The sequence below is a fragment of the Pseudopodoces humilis genome, chromosome 2, assembly GCF_049639895.1.
Source record: "Pseudopodoces humilis isolate 2021_Gansu_Grassland_sample_001 chromosome 2, ASM4963989v1, whole genome shotgun sequence".
Lineage (NCBI taxonomy): Eukaryota > Metazoa > Chordata > Aves > Passeriformes > Paridae > Pseudopodoces > Pseudopodoces humilis.
The window spans coordinates 29,848,952-29,868,478 of NC_142201.1; the positions used below are offsets into that span (position 1 = coordinate 29,848,952).

The following is a 19,527-nucleotide window of genomic DNA, read 5'->3' on the forward strand; positions in this document are numbered from 1 at the left end:
ATGATTCTGTGATCTCCAGAGACATACTTTTTTTAAAACATGAGCGTTAGTGACCTACGATATTTTAACAGTTAAAAAACCCAAACGTAGCACCACAAACACACGCATACAAGCGCATACACACGACTCCAGCTGGAGCGCCAGGCTCGAGGGGAAACAGGGAAGAGGCGGGGCGGACAGGGAAGGGCAGAGCTCCCCAGCCCGCCCTCCCTTCCTCCCGCCTTCGGGCGGCCGGGTGCGGCGCTGCGTCTTCTCGCAGCCGATCCGGGCCGTCCCCGCGGCGGCCTTCACCTTCCTCCCCTTCCCGGCGGCAGGGCTGGGGCCTGCCCGCGACCCCGGGAGGAAATGGAGGCGGCGGCGGCGGCAGCCGTGCCGGGCGGCGGCGGTGGCAGGGGCTGAGCGGGGCCGGGGAGGCGCCCCCGCCGCCCGCAGCCGGGCGGGGGGATGCGCCGGCAGCCGGGGCCGCCCGAGCGGGCCGGCCGTGCCGCCGAGTGAGGCGGGACCCCGCCGCCGCGGGCCGGGGCTGCGGGCAACGGCGCTGGAGAGCCGGTAAGCCGGGGAGGGGCCGGGCAGGGCCACGGGGGAGGCCTGGCGGCCGCCAGCCCCGGGAAGAGGCTCCCCCGGCACCCCGGGTCCGGCGGGGAAGCCAGCGGGCGCTGCGGTCGTGTGTTGTGCGTCTCTGCCGGGTGAGGGGAAGCCCGCCCAGCTTCGTCCTGCTCCTCCAGAACGGGAAAAGTTTATGTCTGTTCATCCCAGGTCCTTGCGCCCGGAGCCGGGCTGGGACTGGGGCTGAGCATTGCCTCGGCTCGTCTCCTGCCGGTCAGAGCACGGCCCTGTCCCCTCCTCTTGGCGGGGACCGCTCTGGTCTTACGGAATGCATGGAGCACCCATGAAGCCTGGCCGCAGGGGAGAGAGGAGCCGCTGCCGTTCCCAGCTGTGAAGAGCGCGGGGTGCCCGCTGGAGCGGGAGCTGGTGTCTGTCAGACAGGGCAGGGAGGTGAGGCAGCGTCCCGGCCTCAGCCCGGGGCCGCGGGATGGGCGCACGCCGGGCCTGTCCCGGGCCGAGGCGGTCACGGAGCTGCGGCCGGCATTGCTGCTGTCCCGGGCCGAGGCGGTCACGGAGCTGCGGCCGGCATTGATACTGCCCTGGTCCATGGTTCACATCCCGATGACAGGTGAACTGCGTGCTCAGGGAGTGCTTCGGGCCCCAGCAGGAGCTGGAAGAGCCGACACACGGGCCTGTCACTTAGTGCCCTCGGGAGGAGGAGAGCCTTGGGAAGGAGCCTGTTACGATGTATGTTACAACGTTTAGTAGCACCACACAACTTGCCAAAGGCAAGTCTGTGATACATATTAATCTGAAATTTCAAGTATAACAAATTGGCCAGGTTTTCCTACCTGTAAGAAAACACAAAGGAAGCATTGATGAAAATGGATTAGTTAGCTTTTGCTTGGCCTTCCTTACCAGTTCCATTTCCAGTGATGTCAGCCATCCTGTGCTGATGAGCAAGCAGTTGGGAGTTCGAGCCTCCTGGTGTGTCACTGCCATTGATGATGTGTGCGGGGACTGTCCTGCCAAGGAGCTCCTGTGCAAGCAACAGAAGCTGCAGAGCAGAGACTGTGCACTGAGTTTTAATGGTGCTTACATATTTCATACTTTGTCCCATCATTCACTTGAAGACATCAGTCTTGTGCAAAGAATGTTTATTCGAGGTAGCAGGTTACTTGCCACCACTCAAGCCTGCAACTCTGTGTCTTGATCTTTGGTTCACGTTTGTGTTGGGTGTTGGTGTGTGTGATTGGTGATCCCATTTTTTCTCATGCAAAACCCTTAATCTGGCTAACCTAGAGCTTATGTGACAATTTGTCTTTGTAGTAGTCCTGAGAGGGAAGGACAGAGGAATGGGTGGGGACAGGAGTTGTGAGACCTTGTGCTCCTAAAGTGTAGAATTGCAGTAAGAGGGAGAAAGTAATCAGAAAGCTGTGTACTTCATTGTGAGAAAATGGACTAAACCTTCAACATTTTTCTTGATTTTGTCTACTTGTAAAGAAAAATTGTGTTTTAGACAACCAGAAGATTGTTGTGGAAGTTAAAGGAGCCTTTTAAAGAGAAGAAACAGAAGCTAGTATATGTATTTACTAGAAAATAAGTGCAGAAGAGGCAACAGAAATGCAACAAGGTTAGAGATAAAATAGGAAAGGCAATTGCCCTATGTGAGAACAATAAAAATATTAAGAGAAACAACATAAGCACATTATTTTTTTAAAAAAATACTGATCATTGCATTTAAGTGAACATAATGGTTGAATAGTTCTGCTTCTTGAGATCAGTGATGAGCTCCTGATACAGATGTACTTTAGGATGCTAGAATGAGTAACAGTGTAGTAACATCATAATTACATTATGACAGAACCTCTGACAAGATTCTTACATTCACGAGTATGGTTGCAGGTTTCCTGTGCACATTAAAAAAAAAAGTAGACAAAACTGCTTAATGTGTTCCTCTCAGCTTCCAGGTCTTGAAGGGTAAAAGTGGTGGTTTTTACAGTTGTGGCTGCAGTTCTGACCCCTTACTGCTCTCTAAACCCTGTCCTTAAGGTGAGAATTGTACTGCTTGTAGGTGACTGGCTGAAATGCTCTCCTGTCCCTACAGCACAGGACCTGGCAGCAGATCTCTCCACTAACTGCATTTCAGGTCAGAGCACACAGGAACTGCATTTCCCATGTGATTTAACACAATTTCTTAGAAATCCAATACATAAATTACATAAGGGGATATAGATCAATAATCCTTACTGAACGCTGTGCATCCATCACTGTTATAGAAGTGGGCAGACTAGCAGGGATGCTATGAATGTTGGAGGCCATTTCTACCCTACTTTATGTAGAACAAATAGACTGGGTTGGGCAGAGAGGTTTGGCCCAGACTTTTCATTATATCTCTGAAAAGCCCATAGCTGATGGTTAAAGATTTTCCTCCTGCAGTGCATTGCATTCTCTGCAAGCTTCTGTCAGTCTGCTGCATTCAGTGTCTTGAATGTTAAATGGTTCTCACAATTTTAGCAGAGCTACCTAAAAAGTAAAAAATGTCATTGCTACAGTTCTGTGTCTTAATATCTGATCTTAATTTTTGTCTTCTGTGAGAGCTGGAAATGAATGTGATGTCTGAGAGTAAAGGTAACAAATCTCAGTGCTTAAGTGGAAGATGGTGCATTTCATGGCAGACTGAAAAATTAGGACCTTTGAGACCTGCTGGTTTTCAGCGTGAATCCTAGGGTAGGTTTACACTAGTGCAGTGGTAGGACGGGAATAACTTTTGAACTACTTAGCTGAAAAGAGGCCAGTCTGATGGAATTCCTACGATATTTGCCTTTCCTGGTCAACAGTTTTCCAGATCATGAAGAATAAACATTTTGGATGTTGTGTGATCAGTTGTCAGACAGGGAATTGCAGCAAAAAACAGGAGATGACAAACACTGTCTTAATGGAGGTCACAGCATCTGTAACTGTCCAAAATACAGTTGATACCAAGTTATGGTGTTTTTGGAAGTACTTAAAAACAGACTCATGAAAGAAGAGGGGGAAAGAAAGGAACTCCCAGAAGCCAAGCTGAAAAATGACGCACTGAGAAGATAAAAGTAGGCCTGAACACTGCCATCCTAGCTATTTTTTTTTCCCCTTTACCTGGAGATACTCAGTTATTTTCCTTGTCTTACCCATTTTGCATACATTGTTTAGGTCCCAAGTCTGTTTTGAACTGCTTGACTGCCTGCACATGCACAGACTTCCAGCATCCCAAAGATGGTCCACTACTGTCAGCTATGGAGAGAATTCTTCCTGAAAACATTTGCATTGCTGGAAGGCAAAAGCTTGTTGGAAAAGCAATTGGCACCTGTAGCAGTAGTAGTGATGTTGCAGGTGGACATGCTGAAACAACATCAAAACCAGGCTTACTTCTGTTATTAAAGCTTTGTGGGAATGAAGAAGGTGGAATACTGGTATATGAGTGAAAAATTTAATAAACACTTCCTTAGAAGTATTAACTAACATTTTTTTTGCACCATAACTGGCAATGAGGGTATTTCTTGTATTCCTTGTCAGTTGATTTAAATGGCTGTATAGAAATTATGGTCACAAACTGTGCAGATGTGACTCAATGAAGTTGCATGTGCCTGCTTTAGGACTGAGTTTGATCCTACTACTAGTTATAGAATTGTTGTGAGGATGTCATCGTATGAGATTTTTGTATTAGATCCTGTTTGGTTAAATGTTCAGATGTTATATTGTATGTGACCTCAAAAGGGAGCATTCACTCTTTTCAGCACCTGAGTTCAGCCCCTCGTGTCTTATCTCTTCAGCAACAGTAGGGACAATAGTGCTGTATTTTTGTAGGTTTTAGATGTAGAGTTTTTTTATTTGCAGTGGAGCTTTCACAGATACCTGGTGTCCACCCCCATGTATATTGCCATCAGAAGTTGGATATTCAGCTAAAGATACAGCTTAAAAATTTCCATTTCTCTTAGCGGCTGGGAACTTCAATCTTTTTTATCATTGGTTTCCTTATATTTGATCTTGCAGTCATAGAAAACAATTTATTAAGATAGCAGTTTCAAAAATTAGGATAGTACTGCGTGTATTCAGTCAGTTCCTGTGAGTGTTTTCTTTGCACATTAAAACTGCAGTCTCAGTTGCTTGGGTAGCCCTTCCTGCACTCCTGAGGAAGTTCTATCTTTGAGGCTTACCTGCAGGGATACAGCTACAGGTAGTAGGCTCTGCTGCAAGGATACTGAAAAGTATTTGGCCAGCTTAAGCTTAGTGTTCCAACTTGGTAGCTTCCAGCCTGTAATTTCTGTAGGCTGGGCAGGGGAAGAATCCTTGTTCTATGTCATAAGTTGACTTGGGATAGCCAAGCATAGTGCTAATGTTATGTCTGCCACTGAGAGCACAGCTTTCTTCATTCTCCCTTACTTTCCTACAATGGGTTGTCTTGCTAAGCTGAATCAAAACACAAACTCTTCTTTTAAAAACTTGGGATTTTTGCTAACTGGCTAGACTAATTTTATGACAAGCCGTTAGTGCTATTTGCAGCACAAGCAGAGGGCTGGGTATGTGTACGTGGGGGTGAAGGAATGAAGCCTCTGATAACAGCCAGTGGTTACATTGCCTCATCCTTAACATTGGTTAAAAATATGGCTGAACAGACAAAAAGTAAAAAGTGAAATCTACTGCTATGTTTTATGACACACGTATTATTAAAGCTTTTTCTTTTTGGCTATGGAAAGTATTTTTCTAAGCTGTAACAAAAATAATTAATGTGTCAATCTTTTCTCTTTCAAACAGGAAGTGCCAACTTTATATGGCTCATATCTGACAACATGCACCACCAGTGGTTGCTGCTAGCTGCATGCTTTTGGGTGATATTCATGTTCATGGTTGCTAGCAAGTTTATCACATTGACTTTTAAAGACCCCGATGGTAAGTTTAGCTTTAATGTTCGATGTGAAACAGAAAATTGAATATTGCTTCACAGAAATACTCTTTTCTATGAAAATTAGTTCTTGGCATGTTATCAGTTCTTCAGTAGGACTGAGAACAGAACAACTAAATTTCTGGAAGTGACAGTGCTGATATCCAGCTCCTTTTCTTTCTATAAGTCTGCAAATCTAACATCACGGGAGATTTTTTTGTTGCTTAAGAGCAGAAGGGATCATGTTTGGTAGTACTGTCTTGGTAGGTCTGCTTTTTCAAATACATTTAGTTCCAGTACTGTCATCTGCTAGGGGTAGAAGTTACGTGCAAAAACAAAAGAGCACTATTACCTGTTCTAAGTCAGAAGAGACTCAGAAGGTACTGAAGAGTTCATTTCTCAATACTAATTTCTGTCTTTTTGTCACTGCTTGTCTTGTGGCTGAGGCATCATGTAAAACTTGTGGAAAGTTTTATTTCATTTGCAATGCACTTCGTCTAGCCACCTCTGTCCTCATTCTTGCATTCAGTTTTATCCCCTGCTGTTTGACTTGTAAACAGCTTATAGGCTTTTGCTTAGCTTAAGTGGCCGAGATATTGTTAAGATGATGAGGAATTTAAGCCGTTTGATGACACCACACAGCATGTTAGTTTTGTGTCTGCTGGGGAGCCACTCTTACAAAGCCATTCTACTGAGAGTTTTGGGTGAAGGTGATGATATGGCTTTGGGTCTGAAGAGATCTGTGTTTCTTCATCTTCCTAAGACATGCAAAAAATATGTAGCTTTTGAAGCACTGACACTTGTGCCATATTTTTCAATAACTTGATAATGGGTAAATATATTAGGTGTACCTTTATAAATAGTATGCATCTATGTGAAGATTTATTCGGGAAGTCTTACAGAGGATAACTGTAGACTAACTTAGCTTTCCTTGGACCCAGCTGTTCTGTCCTGGTACATCTACAAACCAGCTAGTCTTATGCTAGGTAGTTCTATCTTCCAGTATTTCACTCTATGCCAACTCTTGTTTCCCAGCTCAGGTATTCTTTGGGTGGTTCTTTTCATCAGAATTTGTCAGGAAAATTAAAATGTAGTTTAAAAATAATTACTAGAGCATACCCTCTGCATTTATTTGCTTTTTATTACCTTGGCTTGCCAAGTTTTTTTGGTTTTTTTTTTCTGTGCTGAATCTTCCACTCCTTTTGAATAGTTCTCTGAGCAGATGATGCATAAATTCTTAAGCTTGTCCTGCAAAGGCATGACTATGTAAGTGTATGTATGTGTTGGAGTGTTTTTAATAAAACTAACGAAGGGAAATACTTTGAATATGTGAACAGAATTTTGGAGGAAGTCCAAACAGGATGGCAAATCCTGGAGAAGCTCTTCTAGACTTAATAAAATATGACTTGTCAGAAATCTTTCTTATTTGGATGTATCTTCTTAGCAGATAGAATTGAGCAGATGCTCAATGAATCAATGTTCTTTTGTTTAAGCCTTTTACTGATGTCTTGGGTGCATGAGCAATAGCAACTTCTTAAGGAGTAGGTTTTTGTCCATCATTCCTAGTAGCATCTACAGGCATGCTTTTATACAATGATTGTGAAAAAAAATGTAGGTACTCTTTCACTGAATCAGATTACTTGTATTTTTCAGAACACCATGAAGTAAGTATGTGCACAGCAATAATTGCCATTTCTGAATGCTTGAATGCCTACATTGCTTTCAGTTTTAACTTGCTTTTCCATGCATTCCCTTTGTTAAAATCCAGTGTAGGCAGAGTAGAGTGCTCCCTTAAGAAAAGGACATAGGCAGTGCACACATTTTCTCAACCATGAAACAGTATGCCCCTGTGGATGCAGATGAGAAAACATTATTCACAGAAGAATCTAAATGAAGGGAAAAGCAATCTAATATGGATGGAAATAAATTTTCGGGGAGAAATCATGGTCTTTTTGCTTTGTAGTTAGGGAAAGCTGTTTCAAATTATTTTTGATCTTTCTGCACCGTGTAGGCTAAAGCTAAAACCTTGTGTTATTTTTTGGTTTTTCTGTACCGTACTAAATGCAAAAGATGAAAAGGGTTCTTCTGTACATGCTTTAATTTGGTCTCAAACTATTAGCTGCCCTGAGATCACTAAAAAAGAACAAGAATATCAGCTGAGTTCATTGTTGTTGAGAGAATCTCTAAAGAAGGCCATTGGTCCAGTAAAAATGGAAGAGGGGATCTTTCTTTATTTTTGGTTATAGGTGCTTACTTAGAGCTCCACAGAAATAAAAGGGTGTTCATAATGACACTTTTCTTCTTGTAAGTTTAATAGTCTACAAAAGAAGAAACATTTCTATTAGTATAAGGAGAGAGAAGAACCTGATAAATTTAAGCTTATTTGGACATGGTTTGGCAAGTTCATTGAAAAATAGAAATCTTCTATGCAGAAGTCCACATAGTTATACCAAATTGTCTACCAATTGTGGTATTTCGATTCAAGACTTTGGTGCCTCTCTGCACACTTTCTGGAAAAAAACAAAGCAAACAACAACAACAAACCAAGTAAAATATAATGGATATGTTTCTTTGATAAAACTCAAATGAAGTTGCATCCAAAATTCCCACAGAGTACATCCTTGAAAATATTCATAGTCTGTGTCTGTCTTCTCTGGTATCTTTCCATGTAGAAACAAATCCTAATGTTCTGTAAGCTTAAAACAGCAAGTAAAGTTCATGTTTTAGTTGTAAAGCAGAAATAGTTGCCTTCCCCTCACCTTCTGTAATGCTATTATCTCTCTTCCTTCTTTAGGCTATGGTGCCAAGCAAGAGCCATTGATACTGACAGCTGTGACAAAAGTAGAGGAGGTACATGTGCCAGAGGAAAAACATTGGCCTGAAGAATTCCAGGTGCATACTGTTGAGATAAGGGTTATGTGTATTAACGAGTAGAAGAAAATAAGAGATTAAGGAAGGGCTTCCTGTTGTTAAGATGAATTGCTAGACAGGAATTATTTATTCAGACTGTTCTATTTAGATAGAGCCGGCAGAATTCATTTTAACTTCACAAAGCTGGTTTGTTATGGTAACCTGCTGTCTTGTTTCATCTGAATGATTCAACTTAATGTGTTTCCATTTCCAGGAGAAAATTGTTACAGTACTCCTTTATCAAATCAGGACAGTCATTTTTGTTAGCCTTTTTAATATAATGGCCCAGTTTTGGATTACTTTGTGTTCTGTCTTGCCATAGCAATCAGGTTTGTTGTTCTTGAGGGCAAGCCTGTGTCTTCTCTATTCTCTTAGATTTCTGCCCAATCTCTCTGTTTCTTTTTATCAGTGTCAATTTCTTTTTCATGTTTTGTGCTCTTTGTGTTTCACATTTCAGCATTTTTCCAAAGTAGAACATGAACACAATAGTAGTCAATACCAGTTGATCTTTTAGATGCATGGTTCTGTGCTTTCAGCAAATTGACAATGAAACGCTGAAAATCTTTTTGTACAAATGTAAATTTCAGACCAGTTGCAGAGTGGGCTAAATAAAAAAATTTTTTTTGCATTAGTACATAAGTCATCTGATGTTTAAAGTGTTTTTGTGATGCAGCATGGAAGGTAGGTTAGCTGTATAACCATGACTCCTTTTGTTTTCATTTTTCAAAAACATGAAATTTAAGTTACCTTCAAAATGCTTGGGAAAAACACTTTGTTCAGTGGAAGGCTGGCAGATATGTATAGTGAGTTTTAATAGCTTTCTTTACTAGTATGGAAGAGGATAATAAGTTTTCTGATCTAAAATAATTCCCTCTTGATTTTCTGACAATGTGAAATGTAGAATAACAACATTAATTTTGGTTGCATGCAGTAAGAATTGTTTGGACAGATAAAATAATCTGACAGTCTGTTCAGATTACGTTCTGAGCAGGGGGTATTGGAGAAGAGTAACAAAGAGAAAAAGTAGAATTTTTTTTCCCTTATGGAAGGTTGGGACAAAAAGTAAAATAATTCCTTTTTTTCATCTGTATCTTGGACACTATACCTAAAATCATAGAATCATAGAATGGTTTGAGTTGGAAGGGATCTTTGAAGATCATCTAGTTCCAAGCCCTGACATGGACAGGGACACCTTTCATTAGGCCAGGTTGCTCAGAGCCCCATCCAACCTGGGCTTGAACATTTCTGGAGTGGGCCATCCCTAGCTGCTCTGGGTAAACTGTTCCAGTGCCTGACCCTCATAGGAAAAAATTCCTTCCTAATGTCTAAACCAATTTTTTTGTTGAAAACCATTCCCCATGCCTTGTCACTTCGGGCCCTGGTAAGAAGTCTGTCTTTCTTACAAACCCCTTGTGAAAATTGAAAAGCTGCAGTGAGGTTTTCCTGGAGCCTTTTCTTCTCTGGGCTGAAGATCCACAGCTGTCTCCTTAGGAGGTGTTCCATCTTGGACCATCTTCATAGCCTCCTCTGGACCTTCCCTTAACAGGTCTATGTCTTTCCTGTGCTGGGTCTTCAGGTCTGCAGGCAGCACTCCAGGTGGCAGTAGAGCAGAGTACAGGGGGAGAATCACCTCCTTTGATCTGCTGGCCACAGTGCTTTTTTTATGCAGTCCAGGGTGCAGTTGGCTTTGTGGGCTGGAAGTACACACTGCCAGCACATACCAAAATTTTCACTCATCAGTATCCCCAAGTCCTTGGCAGGGTTGGTGTTAATCAGTTCATACCGTAGTCTGTATTGATACTGGGGAATGCCATTCAGTTAATGAAAAGGTGGAAATTTGTCAGTTGAAGTTTAAACTTTCCCATCACCTCCTAATTAGAGAAGGTCCTTTTTCCTTTCACTCCACTAGTTGTGAGGCAAGAGGTGGTTGTGGTTCCTGTCTTAGTGTCAGAAAAATGAGACATGTGAAGCAGCTCATCCTTTTCTGGGGAGAGGTATCCTGCTGCTACTTTTATTTGTCACACTGATGCTCATTGTTCACATTTTTATTCACCTGATTTTATTTCAGCTTGAATAAATGGATGCCTACAGGTGCTAGAAAACAACACAACACCACAGAACTTTCATAATAATTTTTTTTCCCAGCCAGATGAGTCACAAAATATTCTGAGTTGGAAGGGACCGACAAGGATCATTGAATCCAACTTCAGACTGCACAGGATGTTCCCAAGAATCATACCATGGGTCAGCCCCATCTTCTCAGAGCTTAAAGCATAATTTATGTTGAAACTCTTGTCCTAACCTCTCAGAAGCTTTCTTACAGGTTGTTGAAACTCTGTGAGAGTTCCAGTATTTGATCAAGGCATGTTTTATCCACACAGATAAGACCCATCTGCTGTGCAGCAGACTTAAATTGTTGTATGGAAAAGCTTTTACTACTGTATGCTACCATGTAATGCCTTAAGAGTAGGCTACTCCTTTAGTTAATATGTAGGTAGCAACGTTTTAATCATGAATCTGGGAGCCATTAGGGTGCATAGTTTGGGGATTTTTATACTTTAGAATTTGATCTGAAAAATTAAGTCTTTAACTTTTGTTTTTTTCTCCATTTCCTAAAGCCAACTGGAAAAGCTTTTTCAAGAAATCTGATCCACCAACCCCTGGTTCATATGGAAAGACTTGAGCTTCTCAGGAATGTCTGCAGAGACACTGCATTGAGAGATCTCTCTCATACCGCAGTTTCCAAATTCGTCTTGGACCGAATATTTGTGTGTGACAAGCACAAGATCCTGTTTTGTCAGACGCCAAAAGTGGGCAACACTCAGTGGAAAAAAGTCTTGATCGTTTTAAATGGTATCTACTTTTCTGTGGGTGTGTGGGTTTCTTTGAGGAGGAAACGGAATTGCTCTAACTGGGGCAACTAAAATGGATTCTTTCTGCATTTCTGTACACTGGTACTTAATTTCAATTTTATCACAGATGTTTCTAGTCCTTTCAAAACATCCTTTAAAATGAGTTCTGTTCTTTCTGTAAGAATAAGTATTGCTATTACTTGGCTTAAAAGTTATTTGAGTCATGACAGAGTACCCATATGCATATGGTATGTTGGTTTCTTTTCTTTGAAGGGGTGCACTAATTTATAGAATTTGAAAGTATATGATGAGGTAAGTAACATTAATATGAAATTTCTGGCTAAAGGCCAGTGACTTGTAAGTAGAGATTTTAGCCATGAAGGAAGCCAGTTAAAACTTGGCAGCTGTTGTTGGTCTATATTGCTGAAATCTTGTGTGTGTTCTATCATCTTAAGAGTTATGAAGATTCTGAGGTGCTTAACACAATATTTTGGTCGCCAGAGGTATGTTAGAGAAGATGGTGAAAGAAGGAATAGAAGGACTAGTGTGTTTGAAAAATTAGCTAATGAACTGTGTCCCTCAGCAAATTTTTCTAGCAAGGAGTGCTAACATTAAAAAAACTTCAATGTTAATTTCATCCTTGATCTATGAATGTGAGCTAAAACTCTAGCAGAGATATGCCCATATGTGTGTGCATGTTTCTTAATACCTATGAAAGCCACACTTAAAGTACTAAATATGGAACTATATGAGGGCATTTGAAATACCTGCTCTTACCAGCATTTGAGAGATAACATGCAAAGAATGTCTCAGGATGGGCAGGGATGTATTTGCTATGATGAGTGGAGGATAACTCATGTCTTAACAGCAGGGAACTTTTCACCTTGAGTTTCCTAGTTCTGTCATGTTGGATAATGACAGAAAATTCCTTCCTCATAAACACCGGTCTCTTTTGCCTTAAGCTGCCAATGCACTAGCACTTCAACCGCTGATGAAGGCTACTGCTGTGATTGACCTAACTTTCTCCTCTTTGGGTAGTCTCAGAAGGCAGGGCTGATACTTGAGGGGGAATTATTTATGTCCAAATATCTAAGTGGTATTTGGAGGTTCAGGATGGGGAAATGCAGCTGTGGCATTGTGGGGGAGCTAACTCTGCTACTGCTTCTACTGAATGTGTTCTCTGAATGAATGCAAGGTATCAGTTTCTGAGGCTGTCTAATCTGACACCTGTTGTCCACATGCGATTCACCTATGGTACCAAAAAATACAATTGAAAACCTGAAACTGATAAAATACAAACGCAGACCCCACCCCTCACCCCTGCCCCCTCCAGGAAAAAAAAAAAATTGGAAAACTGAGCAAGTGAATGGTGTGTATTATTCCAGAATTCAGTTCTGGAAACGAGAAGGCTGTAGAGGCTTTCACTTAATTGGTTTGTTTCATAGCACCCTGTGCTTGTTGCAGGTTGATATTCTGAAATGATGCTGTTGTGTGAAGGCTTATGCCTAAAGCCCAAGGGGCCACATGAGATTTTTCTCAAGGTCATAAAACTTTCCAGGATCTGAATACTAAAATGAATGCAGCAGAGTTAAGTGGCGTTATTTTTCTTGTCAGCTCATGTGCTTGCAGAAATGAATATCTGGAGACTTCTGTTGTTAATTTTAGTGCCTTTTAATCTGTGGAGTATTCTATGAATGGAATTTTTGTTTCAGCACAGCATACTTGTTAAAAACAAAACTTTATGGATCCTGAAAGCAAAGTACTTTTGCACTGAAGCAGTTTCAGAAGCAGCTCATCGCATTTATTTTTGTTGGTTGAAGCTCAGCCAAAAAGCTAGTTCCTTCTTCTGCATTAATCCTTAAAGTCTTCCTCCATTTGTATGTGTCTCTGCAGGCAGAGGGAAAGAGAATGGGGACACTGACATGTGAGGAGTTACAAGCTTAGACATAATTACTGATGAGATTTGCATAATATGCTTTTCTGAGAATTTTGGGGCCATTTGGTCTTGGACCTTGATGTCACATATCCTAAAGAATTTTAACAGTTTTCAGCTTTGCAATCAGAATTTAACAGTTTTAAACATAGTAACTTTAAATGGTAAAAATAAAGAGAAAGACATAAAACTGTCAGCCAAAGGCACACATGCCTACTCATACTCACTGTTTTTTCCCTTGAATGAATCATTGCTCTCTCATTTTGATTTGTCTAGGAGCATTTTCTTCCATAGAAGACATCCCAGAAAACATTGTACATGATCATGAAAAGAATGGCCTTCCACGCTTGTCCTCTTTCAGTGACTCTGAAATTAAGAAACGGTAAGTGCCAGTGAGTGTGGGAGGGGTTTGAGGTCAGTGGTGTTATGAGCAATCAAGGATACAGCTGAAGTCTGAATCTGAAACTGAGGGTAACAGGGTTTCTGCTCCACCACTTGTATCATGGCACTATTCTGTTATCCTCACAGATGTCGCTGTGTCTGCCTTCCTACTGGCTTTGAAGGAGAACACCAGTGTAATTTGTGATATAGTTAGGTGAGCCAACCAGCTCCCTGGGATATGAGTGCATACTAATGTACTAATTAATTCAGTGCATACCTAGTTGTTAGATAGCTGACCTTCAGAACTGAAGGTTTAATTGGACAGCCCATCCTGATGTCTTGTATTATAAAACCGTACTGCCTACAGGTAAGATTGTCATTGCAGCAGACTTACTGGGATTGAACTGGTTCGGTTTAAATTGTTAGTGCTTCTTAGCCCCAGAATATTTTCCATTTAGCTGAGCCATTTTATCTTCCTGTTTAAGTGCTTCTGGTTATTTTCAGAGCCAAAAAATACTCTGCCATAGAACTTCTACATTACTTTGGTTAGATTTTTCACTGTGCCTGCTCATCTCTACTAGAGCCTATGCCATATATAATCCCTGTAAGGGGTGGCAGCATGGAGAGAACAGGACATAGGATGACAGTGGACACTTGTAAGCGTGTGCTTGCATGGGTTTGTGTGCATTACACCACTCTGAAAAGCCAGCCCTTTATACATGTGTCACATGCCAGTAGAGCTCAGCCCAAGGTATTCCGTTGTATGCGAGGGCACAAGGACATTTATCACAGCTGTGCCTGTAGAATTGGGGTCACTTGATTGTGTTGATATTGTGCAAAGGAAAATATTGTCACTGTTTTCTTGAGAATGTGGATCTGTTCTCCCTCCTTGTGAGCAGCCCTGCAGAAGAGGACTGTTCACCTGGTGGTGAGCCCTAGTTAGGATAAGTTGAATCCATTATTGCTTGGGTTTGCTGCGTTCTGCTCAGCATGGAAGCTGTGCTGGAGGTGTGTAACATGGATTTGGTTGGGATCTGAAATTACTAGAGTTTTAGGTGTGGAAAGCAGGATGGTGTGGATCTGTTGATTTAGTTTGCTGACCTCTATCTAGACCTGCCAGGCTAGGAATAAGTCAGGAGTATGTGAAGTATGATTCAAGTGCTGTACAGGCTGAAGAGTCCATCCACATCCTGTTCATCCTGATTTCAGTGAGGGTTGGTATCTCAATCTCTTTTCATAGCTATTTATTGAAATAAACTTTGTTTTCAATGTATTCCTCATACACATAATCTGACTACATAATATTACATATTATGTATCACAGTAATACATGAAATTCTGTTGAAAACTGAGGTCTCATGTTTCAGTGGTGCTCTCAGCCACTATTGAAAGCATGACAAAACATCAAAATAAAATACCATTCTTAATTTTTTTTGTGTGCTTAAGCAGCAATCTAACTGCCTGCCAGTGAAAAATACAGCCTTTTATATGTATTTTGCTGCACCAATGCACTTTTCCCTATGTCCTTATGTATTTTGCTTTTTGACCTTGATCACATGACATTACAAATATCTTTAACTTGGAGTTCTCAGTGTCTTTTGTCTCCTGTTTGTTGTGCATTGAGATAATATAAGCTCCTCCAATGTGAATAAAATGTGAAAACTAGGATAAACTATGTAAAAACTGCTAGTAAGAAGACAGAAAGTGTATTTCATCCTATAATATTGATGCAGGTGCTCTAAGATTCACGTTGCTGTGTCTATGGTGAGAGTTTATGTACATTTTGTAAGTATATGCTAAACACTTTCCTTAATCCTTTAATTTTTTCTTCCTCTATTTAGACTGAATTTATACTTCAAGTTTTTTATTGTTAGAGATCCATTTGAAAGACTTATTTCTGCATTTAAAGACAAGTTTGTGCACAATCCTCGTTTTGAACCTTGGTACCGGCATGAAATTGCTCCCGGCATCATTCGTAAATACAGAAAGAATCGCACAGAGACCAAAGGGCTGCAGTTTGAGGATTTTGTGCGCTACCTGGGGGACCCTAATCACCGATGGCTGGATGTTCAGTTTGGTGACCACATCATTCACTGGGTAACATATGTGGAACTTTGTGCTCCCTGTGAAATCACATACAGTGTGATTGGACACCACGAAACCCTGGAGGATGATGCTCCATATATCTTGAAAGCAGCTGGCATAGACCACTTGGTATCATACCCCACAATCCCACCGGGCATAACAGTGTACAACAGAACAAAAGTAGAGCGGTATTTTTCAGGAATTAGCAAGAGAGACATAAGACGCCTCTATGCACGATTTGAAGGCGATTTTAAACTCTTTGGTTATCGTGAGCCTGATTTCTTGCTTAACTGACTCCTGGGATAAGATCTGAAAGTGTCCCATGGATTAATTTAAACCTGTGTGAATACCAGCTGCAACACCGGTAGAGCTGAGAATGACCATATGTTTTCTAGCTTTTTGATGTTGCTCCACTTTCCAGTGAAATATTTGTCATATGAACAAGTAGGGGCTTATAGTTGTTGTTTCCTGACCATGTTTTCAGTACATGACATTGCAATCTGTTAGGAATTATGTCTCTGTTATCTAAAATACAGAATTTGACTTCTCCCCTCTTCCCTCAAGGAAAAAAGAGAGAGAACAAATGGGCTATGATCTTCCTCTCCTCCCAAACAGAATGCCATTTTTGAAATGTTGTGAAGTATTTAAAAAGATGGCAATTTCACTGTAGGTTAACCCTGACATGTGGATAAACATAATGATTCCTGCTCATGAGAGTCCTGTAGTCTCCCATGAGCTTTGTAAATGAGAGGCCAGTACAAGACTAGAAATTAATTAAATGCTTGACAAATATAACCATCTAGGTACTGTCATGTGACTGCTACAATAACCCTGATCTAATCTCATTCTTGTTTGTCAAAAAATGAACCTAATTAGACAGAAGCTTTTAGAGATGCAAGAAAATTAACTGGCTCCACACCCCAGTTTTCTCTGTACTTTTGTCAAGTGTTTACTGTATTTACTACTGATGTATTGAGCCTCATAATTCTACTTTTGGTTTTCAAGAGATTATTTAACTCCTGGCTATGTAAGTTATGTGAGAACACCAGCTGCAAGTGGAGCATAGAAGAATACGAAACTGCTAAGGAAACTGTTAAGGAAAATTAATTTAAAGTATCAGTTGTATTTGTGGGAGCACATACAATAATCACAAGATGCTCTCACACAGTTTAACTTGTCTTTTCTTCTAACAGTTAAGATTAATAAAGAAGTTACAAAAGCAATATGTTATATTAAAGAGCTGCTTACTTGGATTAACAATCCACCTTTTTATATCCAGCCTTGCTCAGTTTAGTACCTTGGAGAACAGAAAGTTTATCCCCCCTCTGAAAATACATCTCCCTACTGCTAAAGGAGAGGAGGAGTCAAGATGAATCCCTGATTTTTCCAGTGATTCACTGCCATGGTGTCCCAAGTCAGAAATAACTGGTATTTATGGTATGGACATGGTAAATTGGTTATTTACCAAAAGTTTAAATGCTATCTAAATTTGGGTATCCATTTTATGCATAAAAAAAAAAATAACTGAATTGAGTGGATGCAGCCGTCATACTTACTTGTGTTTGTATTGTGTTTTATAAAGAGCAGTCTCTTGTCTGAGTTCACCAGCAATAAAAACCACTGTGCTGCCACTTCATCCCACAGGCCATGGAAGAGAGAGATAGACCAAATATCTGAAATACAGGAATTGCTCTGTTGCAGTGGGCATGTGAACTGTATTTTTTAAATCATAGTCCCAAAAGATTTATTTTCAGGTTGGCATAATGTTGCTGGCTAGAAATGCTAATTGATGGCCAGTGCTATGGAATCTGCTTTTAAATCCAGCCACTGTATGTTTTTGATAGCTTTCTGTATTAACACAAGGAAGCATCTTGCACTTGGGTTAAAGGAAAGCTGTGCTAAGCTGACATGTGCTGCTACCCCCAAACAGGAAGCCCTGTTGTAGCTGGAAGTGATTTCTGAAAGATCTTGCAGATGAACTGAAATAAAGGAGAATCATTAACTGGGTACTGTTGGAAGAGAATAATCCAGGGTGGTAAAGTTGGAAGGTAGGATATTTTTCAGGTTTGTTTGTTTTGTTTTTTTTTTTTAACAACAATTATAGTCCCCTAACTTGTTAGTTCTTAACCAATGATAAAAAGATGTTAACAGCTCCAGGTTTTTCTGTGGTTTTCTTAATACGGAAACTTAGCAAAATGCACTGATAAATGCATTTTGGAGCTAATAACCTGATTGATTACCTTGCTGCCAATTTAAAATGTAACAGTGAATAATGTATAGTAAATTCAGGCCTTAAAATTTAATAAAGTAGGATTGTTTTCCTCTGAAAGTATAAGCTACTGATCACACAGAACACCAATGTATGTTTTTCTTTTTCTTGGCAAATAACATATTGATTGCTTAAAAATTTCCAGATAGAAAGTGCTACATAAATATTAAGTACTCATAATTTTTTCTGATAGCTTTCTCTGCATTGAGTTCTCTCAGCCATCTATGAACAGAGCTATGGGCTGACCTAAGCAGAGGTGTATAATCCTCTTCTATCTCTGTGTTCCTATGCTTTTCAGGCTGGAACTGGAATGCATGTTACCATTTCTTCAATTCAAATGTGAAGTTTCTCCTTTCAGTTATATGTTCCTGAGCTATATTTTCTTTCTAGAAGTGTGGGGTTTTGTTTCCCCTTAAATGGCTGAAGTAACAATGGTGCAATTTTAGCACATCTCTTGAGGAAACTTGTATACCATGATGGTCCTTGGCAAGGTGTGGTAGGGCTCTCCTTAAACTGGTGCAGTACAGGCAGGATGGTCAGAGTATGCTGTGTTAGGGAAAAGGCTCTTGCCATGCTGGTTATGATAAATTAAATGCTTGTGGTTTGTTTTAGCTTGATTGTACTCTGCACAAGGCTTTTACAAATATAGTCTCAGTGGCATGCACAAACATCATTTAGCTGTTCAGATGTTATTTGCATACCACTTTCAAACTGCAGATGATACTTATGTCATATTTTTGGAACTGCTGGTCCAGATTATTCTTTCTCCTTTCTTATTATTGTTACAGCTTCAGAAAACAAATTCATATCCTTACTTTGTGTCTCTGTTGTCTCTCTTTAGCAGCTTTTGAACTCTTTGGCCCATTTTAACCACATTTAGCAAAGGAAAGTCAAGAGGTAGTGGTAGTGGTCAAGAAGCAATTTTCTTGAAAATAGGAGAAAAAACACTCCTTGTACATCAGAGAGTCCATGCTGTATGTCAGCTTTAGCAAAAGTACAGACAGTAAACAGTTTTACAGTACCTGCTTGTATGGAGCTCCTGGTTTCTAATGGACTTCCTTCCTTAGTGCTCCTTACAGTTTGGCCTCTTAGCTAACAGGCAAAAAATTAAATTAAAGTGGATTCCATGGGTCTGTTATCTTCACATTCCTAATAAAATTGAGCTGACTGGGTTTTTTGAGATATTGGGAGTAAGAGAGTTTGTCTTGTGAAAATGGATTAAGAATTTACTTGCCTGTGAAACAACTTTATGGTAATGCCTATCCCCTTTCCTTCTAACTTCAGCACACAGTGCATTGTCACTGCTGTACTTTCTGATTGCGTGCCATGAAGATGTTTTTCTGTAGTTAAAAATACATGTGTATCTTTTTTTTTTTATTATTTTGGGAACTGTTCTGTCAAAGAAAATGTCTTGAAAATATGTATTCTTCCCAAAAAAAGCATGTTGTTTTCTGATTCATGTGCAGATGCTGCCCTGTTTGTACTGGGAGTAAGGCTCCCTGCTGCTCTGTGTGTCTCCATCCTCAGATTAGGAAAGCCATCAGACAGCTCTGGCTTTTGTGCAACACTACTTTTTTCTTGAGGTGCTAATAACTTTGTTGGCTGGGAAAGCAGCCTTTGATCTTATCTG

General features: G+C 40.7%; 1 protein-coding gene across 1 annotated transcript; it reads left to right on the top strand.

Moving 5' to 3' along the window:
* Positions 1 to 445: 445 nt before the first annotated feature.
* On the top strand, positions 446 to 18,711 carry CHST10 (carbohydrate sulfotransferase 10). Its single transcript, XM_005516536.3, has 6 exons — positions 446 to 549; positions 5,341 to 5,475; positions 8,262 to 8,359; positions 10,996 to 11,230; positions 13,439 to 13,544; positions 15,385 to 18,711. Exons 2-6 carry the CDS (start codon positions 5,376 to 5,378, stop codon positions 15,920 to 15,922), a joined length of 1,077 nt encoding a protein of 358 aa, XP_005516593.1. The 5' UTR covers positions 446 to 549; positions 5,341 to 5,375; the 3' UTR covers positions 15,923 to 18,711.
* Positions 18,712 to 19,527: the final 816 nt, after the last annotated feature.